The sequence below is a fragment of the Oncorhynchus mykiss genome, chromosome 28 (assembly GCF_057628025.1).
Source record: "Oncorhynchus mykiss isolate SJ-2025 chromosome 28, ASM5762802v1, whole genome shotgun sequence".
Classification (NCBI taxonomy): Eukaryota; Metazoa; Chordata; class Actinopteri; order Salmoniformes; family Salmonidae; genus Oncorhynchus; species Oncorhynchus mykiss.
In genome coordinates this window covers 2,041,551-2,050,895 of record NC_143049.1, presented here as the reverse complement: position 1 = coordinate 2,050,895, position 9,345 = coordinate 2,041,551, and the positions used below count along the sequence as shown (strand labels likewise).

Sequence of the window (9,345 nt, the reverse complement as noted above, 5' to 3'; positions counted from 1 at the left end):
TTATAGTCTAAACTTTGACTGGCTGATGTACAGCTAATTGCCTATGAAGATGAACTATTCTACTTTAAGCTATCAGTGATGGTCTACGACAACACATGACATCAGTCTCGACTCCCGAAGAAAAGAAGATTCCCGACACCAATTGTGACACTACAGAACTTTACTTGAACGTGATCCAAGTTCATTGTTTATACAGTGTATATTTACAAGATGTGAAATAAGGGCGGGAGGAAAAACACAACACGAGATATACAACTGAGGTATTCGCTAAAAGCAAGTACAGGTCGTCGTCATTTACTAGTAAATATCAATTATGATCCACGATTAAAGACGCAGTGTCCTCTGCTTAAAAAAAACATTTTATATCACAACATGAGGTAGGAGAACAGTGTCTCGTTTCATGCAACAACAAAATAAACGTCTCAATCACACTGTATCATTGTTGGCAACATGGTATGCAATGGTCATACATACACTCACTGCCATACAGGTTTCTGAAGAATAAAAAAAGCCATAAAAAGATAACATTTCTTCTTTAAACTATGATTTGTCAGGTGTAGCCTAATAACTTTAAACTGAAAACATGGCATGTTTATCCCAGGCACACATAATATTAAGAACCATTTTGTGAAATCATTAACAAGATGGGACCTAGCTAGGACAAGGTGTAATGTCCAGGTCCCACGCTTGTAGATAAGGGTGTTTGTAAATAAATATTCAACTACAAAGCATAATTGGAAACAATTGATCTGGCATTATATCACCCATCCAAAATAACTTGTTGACATTGCAAAAGAGCGCCACTTCTACACTTCATCGCCTTCTTCATTAAAAGGGAAAGTTGAGCCATTGTATATCTCTCAAAATGTAAAAATCGCTGAACTATCCTTTTATGTCTGAGAACAATCCATTGGGGATGCATGTAAAATATATATCAAATGGAAATGATAGTTACTGTTTAGCTGTGCTTCTGAAGCAAGGCCAGGACCAAGCCTAATGGTAATGGTCTAGTTAGTAGTGAGTTGGGTAAAATGCACCCCTCTAAAAACATTTTTTATTTTATTTTAAACTCTGTACAAAGCACATCCATCTTAGGTTCTGTCCTAAATGGCACCCCATTCCCTATATAGTGCACTACTTTTGACCAGGGCCCATAGGGAACAAAAAGTTGCTTACAGGGTAGGGAACAGGGTGCCTTTTGGGACACAACATTAGTTCTCATAACAATGCGAATGCAAGAGGGCCCAGCCCGCTGTGTTACATAATATTTTTGACTTCTTTTAATCCATTGTGTCTATCATATCATTATTATGACATTTAACTAAAGTCAATATAGAGCGCCCTCTTGTATATAAATTCAATTTACACCGACAGAAAATTAAATACAGAAATACATTAGATACCCCAGAACGATTGTTAAAAAACTAAATGCAGTAGACTGTAGAGATAATTACCTATGGTGATAACTGAATACTGATTTATCTTGTGATGTAAACACAATGCAGTTAAAGACTCTATACCCCGAAGAGGACAATTGTCTCTGTGTGTTGGACAAAAATGAGGACAACCACAGTGCTACTTGAGAATAAGTCTCTCGCTTTTTCATAGCTACTGTGCTTCGGTCACTTTCAAATCGATGGCATAGAGTCAGTCAGACACAAACTCGACACACACACACACACTTCTCTCTCATCTTTGCAGAATCTCATGAGGCTACATTTGTATGGTATGATTAGGTAGTTGGACTTTAGTTCTATTTAGCCATCTTCTAAAGCCAGAAGTATATTTCAACGGTCAAACTAGCTCAGATGCCCTCAGCCATTGCGTCTCCTTGCTAGTAGTGAGACAGGTCAACAACTTGTACGTTGGAGACACTGGTGGCATCCCAAATGGCAACATATTCCCTATATAGTGCACTACAAATCAGGAATAGGGTGTCATTTAGGACAGGCTCTTTTTATTTATTTTTTACAAAAACGTATCAATTGAGTGGCTCAGTGAGAAGTAAGAAATCATTGACCTAACAAAACAACTTGTTATATGCAAACTATAGTTTTGTTTGTTTTCAGTTTCTTTTTTTCTCTCTAAACAAATGTTCGGTGCATTTTCAAATTGTCTGGGTTGAGGGTTTAGCGTACAAAAAGGGAAGGTATTAAGGGAGAAAGATTCTACATCATTATTACAGTCTATCAAGGTGAAATCATCCACAAAATAAACTAAATGAAAGCAATCAGTTCTGGGGAAGTGCTGTAACAACGCTCTTTCTTTCCTATTCAACTCTGACCTCTGTCCTGTGTCAGGTGGTCACATCTGAACACCATGCATTTCAACTCCCAACAGCAAGATTACATCCTTTAAAAAGGTGCAATATGATATCATCGTACACAGCAGAGCGACAACAAATTCAAATCTGCCACTATTGGTTAGTCCCAATGTAGGCATGGCCCTTTTTTTATTTTTAAGAGCCAAGTGTCAATCTTGAATTAGGTTGTTGATAAATGTGTGAACAGGAAGTCACTCCGCTGCGTATTGTCCCTTTAACAGGGTAAACAACAAGTTAAGTGAATCTTTGAAGAATTCAGAGTTAACAAAAACATCAGGGCTGTTTAGAGCTTCGGGCCTGGCCTAGTTAATATTATAATAACCTTTAAAAGATCATCCCATAACAACACAGTAAATATATTAAATGACTAATGTATGTACAAAGTGAATATAAATCTTTAATTAATACATTAAATATATTTTTATTTATTTCTTTTGTTTACAATTTCCAAGAAAGGTTTATATGGAACAATGGTCGGTAGAGAACATACATTTGCAGTATGGATTGGATTTTTCTACATGCGAGTGAACTTCACGTCACACACCAAGGGTGTTAGTTTCATCGCTGTCGTTTTTCTCCTCATGAAAATAACATTTTGTAGCTTAGTTGAAACTCGATTACAAAATAAGACCTACTATACTTTAGTACTCTGGCAGAGCATTGAGTATGTTGTAGGGAATTCTCTTTAGAGATCTGCATTGAATAGTTGAGCACAGTGGAATGTCTATCAACTTGCATGTACAGCAGATGCATAAAAAAGCAGCTTGTAGTTAAAGCCAAGGCCAAAACCTCTTTTAAACAACTATTTACACGCTGCCTGGCTCTGCCTGGAGGCTATAAAAGAAAGACTGTCTGGCAACTAGACAAAACCCCAGTTCTGTGTGTACGTTTGTGGGAGGGAGAGATGGCGATGTGTGTGGGGCAGAGAGAGGGGCTCCTGTACCAGCTCCCCGGGGCAGGAGAGAGAGAGGCCCCAGACTATAGAAACTGCCCCAATTCTGACAGGACAAGAGGCTCCTCTCTCCTCCTCATCACCCGCACCCGGCCCACCCAGCTCAAGAGAGAGGGCATCAGCCCCCTGCACTACCTCAATCCCCTTTCTCTCTCTCACTCCTCTCTTCCCCCGCCTCCATTTCTCTCCGCTTGACTGTACCTCCCTCCCTGAATCCTGGTCTTTCCCTCCTCCCTCTCAGGATCTGTTTGTTCAGTGAGTTGGAATAACGCGGAGGAAGCAGGGGCCTGGATCCAAGGCAGCAGCCAGCCCACACCACACTCTGTCAATCTGCACTAATTCCATTCACCTGTGACCCACATTTCACCAAGCAGACAGCTAGGTTCTGCTGCTCTCACGAGAAGGAGAGATGAGGATGGCAAACACACCAACTGCTGCCAACAGGGAAATCAAAACTAAAACAGGACAAACTGCAGATTTCTACAAGGAAATTTGGTGTGTGTGTGTATGTGTGTGAGTGACATGTCCTATCAAAACAGACCGAGCCAGACTAGTTCAGGGGTTTGTTGTTGTTCCAGACCACAACAACCTAAGCAGTCCTCAGAGTCACATCACTCATATGTCTTTACATCTTAATATCACTTCAGCATTTTCAGTAGGCTTAACAATGACGACTGCAAATGCTCTGTACAATAAAGTTTTCATATACCTTCGTTTTATACATGTAGAACTTTTGTCTTTCAACTTCTCTTCTTACCAAGAATAAGAGTACAAAAACAGACAAAGGTGAAATGAAAATGTCTGTCAATGCAGTTTACTGCTGTGTGTGGCTGGTAGCTGGTCCAGAATGGCTGGGCTGGGTGTATGTACAAAGATTGAGAGCACCCACACGGGCACCATCTTGGCTCCAGTTGGCGTGCAAGGTAGTAGTAGAAAGAGCGACTGAGCGCTAGTGTAACCAGAGTTCAGAACAGAGTCGAGTGGTGCAGGAGAGAACTGTCTTTCTGTCTGACTGACTTCCCGGTCTCTATGGGGGCGACAAAACATCAAGTCCAAGGAAGGAGGGAGGGATGGAGGAAAGGGTCCTAAAAACATCCAACTCCTATCGGTCTGCCAAGCAGTCATTAGTTTGTTCAGTAAAACTATAAATTAAAACAAACATATACTTCCCAAAATGTAAATACTGTTTAAGGATAGGGGGTGTGAGGAGGAATAAAAAACAAACATAAAACTCATTTCATGTGATGTTAAATAAAAACCAACGGGAGTTCCTTTTCCAAAGAAGTAAAGACGAGGGAGGGACCAGGAAGGAAGCGGGTGAGACAGAGCAGAGAAGCAGCCTTGGGGGACAGAGTACTCTGTCTGTCTGTCTGTCTGTCTGTCTAGGGCTGCCGTCTCTGCCAGCAGGAGGTGAGGGATGAGGGAGTGAGTTGGAGGAACAAAGCAGGGCGCTTGGGGGGTGGGGGTTGAGAGACAAATGGAAAAGGGGAGTTTCGTGAGGGGCTACTTCTGAGCGTGGCCGTTCTGCTGCTCGAGGCCTGCGATGTGTCCCTCTGTGTGGGGTGCTTGTGTGGAGGGGGTGGGGTTTGAAGAGGGGCTCCCTGTAGCAATTGTGGTGGCCGAGGAAGACGAGGAAGAGGCCGTCTGGTCCATCTGGTGTTTGAGCTGAGAGATGATTCTCTCCAGCTTCTCCCGGGCGTCCCGCTCCCTCTTCAACTCCTCCTGGAGCTCCTCCCTGTCAGCCTCCGCACCATCCAACCTCCCACGCAGCTCTGCCAGCTAAAGAGGAGGAGGAAGGGAGGACGTAAGAAAGATGAGGTCAGGTTAGTCTGAACTGTCTGAACAGCACACAGACACTCACACACACTTGGACACACACACACACAGAAACACACAGCCAGACAGTCTGAGCCAGACACCAAGGCTGAAGGAGACAGCAGGACAGGAGGGGTGTGTGTGTGTGTTACATTCCTCCCTGAGCTGAGCCCAGCAGCACTATCTGAAAATAAAGCTCTGTACTGGAAACCCAAACAAAGACCCAGTGTCCTCTACACACCACTACAGTGTCACAAACAGATATGAGTATATTTTCCCAGAATGACTAAGTGTTGTGTTGTCTGAGGTCAAGCAGGATGTGGTGGTGTGTGTGTGTGTGTGTATCTCCAGTGCCTACCTGATTGGCGTAGTGTGCCTCCTGGTGTGTGTGTATGCTGTTGTCACACACACAGCTCTGCTGTCGCAGCTGTTCCAGCCGGTGCTCCAACTCCCTCTGTTCCTCCCTCACCTGCCCCAGTTTCTGAGTGTGCTCAGTGTGAACTGCCTCCAGTTCACTCTGCAGCTCACGCTGCTCTGCAGACAACTGCTGCAGCCTGGCCGCCTCGCCTCCACGCAGCGCCTCCAACTCCTAGAGACGGAGGGGGGCATGGTCAGTTACATAGCTCTCACTATATTACACAGAGACAGAGGGAGCGAGAGACAGACACAGAAAGAGAGAGATACAGGGGATGGTACATTCCGCATAGGCAGTTTAGGTCATTGAGGTGTACAAGGACACACTAAATGCTTTTGAAATGCTGTCCTATACCTGATGCGTGATTTCTTTAAATTCAACATGTGGAATTCAATGAATTGAAGGGACTCAATATTTTCCAAGACAACCTAACATCTTGGTTCTTTGGTCTACCAAGCCCTCTTGTTGATTGAATCAGGAGTGTTAGTGCTGGGCAGGAACTAAGAAGACCTGAGGAGTCCCTGATGAACAGATTGAGAAATATTGTTTTATGCTATTGACTCCCTGGCTAAATCTGTTTCTATGGGTGGAGTAGACAACCTCTAGTTGTCTCACTGTGTCTTGTGTCTCACCATCTCTAGATGCAGTTGTTTGTGCAGGGTGGAGTGCAGTTTCTCCTGCTGTCTGCTGTACATCTGAACGATCTCCACTACGATCCTGTCCTTGTCGTCCTCACAGCCTGAAGACAGAACATCTTTACTCCCCAGCGCCGCTACCGATGACTCTACCGCCGCAGTCGCCGTGGCTCCCGCTATAGCAGAATAACTCTTGTTGCCGGGGCTGGTCTCCATGGAAACTGGCTGCTGGCGCTCCCGGTCGGCAGCGGAAACGACGCGCTGCTGAGACTTGGTCTCGTCAACTACAGGAGAGGCGTGGAGATCTGAGGAGGAAGAAGGAGAAGAAGAAGAGAGGGAAGTTGAGAGATGGAAGCAGTACAAAGTCTCATCCACCTACACAGCATAGCCAACCCACACACATGCATGTGCAACGCAGATATATGGACAAATACACACATCCTCCCACACAGCTGGAGAAGAACCATTCACCTAACAACCCGACACCACATATTCACCCATACAAATGGTCCCCTCATACACACGCACTTCTAGGGCTGAACCCCCAATGGCAGCCCTATTCACTTTATAGTGCACTACTTTTGACCCATAGACTTTTGGCCCACAGAGCTCTGGTCAAAAGTAGTACTCTATAGGGAATAGGGTGACATTTGGGACACGACCTGGGACTTTAACGCACTAATTTACAACCTGTGTGACAGGAGGGTGCAGCAGCATGGCTGATTCATCCATGTGTGTGTGTGTGTGTGTGTGTGTGGGGTACTGACCCATAGCAGTGTCGCCGTGGCCGTGGGTCAGTCTCCTGCTGTAGTGGTGTTTGAGCAGCACCCCCAGTACCTCAGGGCTGACCTCCGGCTGACCCCTCAGAGACACGTTAGGAGCCACCATCTTATCATATGTATACAGGAAGTGACTAGGGAGAGAGAGAAAGAGAGAGTAGACATTATCAAATATATACAGGTACAGAGTTACACATGCTCACCGTTATTCTACGTATACCACTTGTGCATTTTTGGCATCCAAGTTGCACTAAAATGGATATACTATATTCGTAACACGCCGCTTCGTAACACGCCGCTTCGTAACACGCCGCCTCGTAACACGCCGCCTCGTAACACGCCGCCTCGTAACACGCCGCTTCTTAACACGCCGCTTCTTAACACGCGAGCGTGATGAGCTCCCCGACCAAACCCTCCCCTAACCCAGACGTCGCTGGGCCAAATTGTGCTCCGTCCTATGAGGCTCCTGGCCACGGCCCCAGGACTCAGCACTGTAGTAGGTAGGTAGGCCCAAAACTATTCGAATTTTAGCAACCGCGAAATGTCAGATCGACTTCTGCATAGTGCACACCTTTAATATGGGGCAAGTTTTCACAGGCTAGCGAGACTCCCTGGTGTTCTAGAAAACACTCGGTTCTAAAGTTGCACGTCAGTAACGACCACTGTAAAAAACTACCGAATGCGGGGAAACCAGCTTTGGTCTGAAGTCTGAAGTCTAAGGCAGACATGTCCTGTCGAGCGGTCAGTTGTAATCCCATAGTCTAGCCTGTCTGTTTCCTCCCTGTGGTCACATGCTGCCATGCCTCCTATAATCCAGCTAGTCTCCACATTAATCTGGAACCGATTACTGATCAGAAGAACACAAAAGGTCACGCTGGCACGGGCCCACGGGCGGGTTAACTAGAGGCAGGGTAAAGAGGCAGAGCGGGGTTTCAGCGCTGCTCTAGTAACGCTCCTCGAGAGGACGTTGGGAAAGTTACTTGGAATGGATTCTCAAGGGCCAGGTCTTCCCAGGAGGAAGACTGTAGCTAGCCAGTCCCCAGGACTCTTGGAAGATTAGCCTCCATTGTGGGCTAAAATATATGAAAATAGGAAAACAAAAGTACCTGGGATGGACCATGGCAGGGTGGCCAGGCTCTTCCTTAATGTGGGGGAACAGGCGGTTGAACACCAGAGTAGCCTGGGCTTTAGCCTGTAAACAACATAATAATACATTAATACACATGGTAATATGCTGTAGATAAAAACATTAAAAAATCACAAAGATAAAAACCAAAAAGGAGAGATCTGTAGATGTTTATTAATTTATTATTATATAAAACCTATATCTGAATGTCAATGTTTGTAGCTATAATTGTGCGTGCATGTTTGAGAAGATTGTGATAAAAACACATGGATTTTTCAATGGCTGTGTGTGTTTAGGGGAGGGTGAGAAGAGAAAAGGAGAGAGAGCATGGCGTGCTTTTTCAAATAGGAGTGTGTTTTAGGGGCTGACCCCAGTTTGTGTGGGGTTTACGTGGTACGGGGGGGGGGGGGGGGTTGGGTTAGGGTCGTAGGGGATTCGAGGAAGGTTGGGGGGGGGGGGGGGGGGGGTGTAGTCGATTCAATGGTACATCGTCAGCAGTACACCGCTTCCTGTGTGTGTGTGTGTGTGTACCTTGGTTGCTGCATCGCTGTCGGCCAGTTTACTGTTAGGAGAAACCAGAGGCTCAGGAGGACGCGATCTCCTCACCTGGGTGTCCCTGTCCTCATCTTCCATCTTCCAGAGAGAGAGAGAGGAGGGTTAGACACTGGAGAGAGAGCGAGACGGGCCTCTGTGTTATGGCGCAGATTAGCCAGAGACTTCCACTCTTTTCAAGATGTTATTTTCCAGGACTTTTCAATTATTTTTGGGGGGGGAAACAGCATTGACTGCACACACAGGCATCAGTTGTTTTATGTATGGGGCTGCAACAAAAATGTCTGCCACTCCCATCCACGCAGTCCAATCTCGCTCTACTGAAGCTGCTGCCGGTTGTGTGCGTGTGTGTTTTTATCCAGGTCACTCTCAGCAAGAGGCCATGAGCTAATGTGTTAATGCTCATCGCGGACAGACAGGGCTGACACACACACAGTACTAATGCAACAGGACGGTTCACAGCTCAATAACATTTCTAACACGCAGCTAAGGGAAGGAGGGATGAAGAGCGTGAGAGAAGCCAGTAGTAGGTAAGCGAGAGAGAGGTGTATGTGTGTTAGAGGTCGACCGATTAATCGGAATGGCCGATTAATTAGGGTTAGTTATAACAATCGATTAGTTATAACAATCGGAAATCTGTATTTTTGGGCGCCGATTTAAAATATATATATTTTATTTTTATTTTGTTATACCTTTATTTAACTAGGCAGGTCAGTTAATTAAGAACACATTCTTATTTTCAATGACA

The 9,345-nt window shown here is 45.1% G+C and overlaps 1 protein-coding gene across 1 annotated transcript in view; it reads right to left on the bottom strand.

Moving 5' to 3' along the window:
- Positions 1-142: 142 nt before the first annotated feature.
- LOC110509188 (ski-like protein) overlaps positions 143-9,345 on the bottom strand; it is a 34,990-nt gene continuing 25,787 nt past the window's right edge. Inside the window, exons 3-8 of the mRNA XM_036965927.2 lie at positions 8,577-8,678; positions 8,026-8,111; positions 6,908-7,053; positions 6,138-6,445; positions 5,449-5,679; positions 143-5,054 (exon numbers count right to left, since the gene is read on the bottom strand). Coding sequence (XP_036821822.2) covers positions 4,779-5,054; positions 5,449-5,679; positions 6,138-6,445; positions 6,908-7,053; positions 8,026-8,111; positions 8,577-8,678 — 1,149 coding nt within the window. The 3' untranslated portion in view covers positions 143-4,778. The remainder of the gene's footprint in view (positions 5,055-5,448; positions 5,680-6,137; positions 6,446-6,907; positions 7,054-8,025; positions 8,112-8,576; positions 8,679-9,345) is intronic.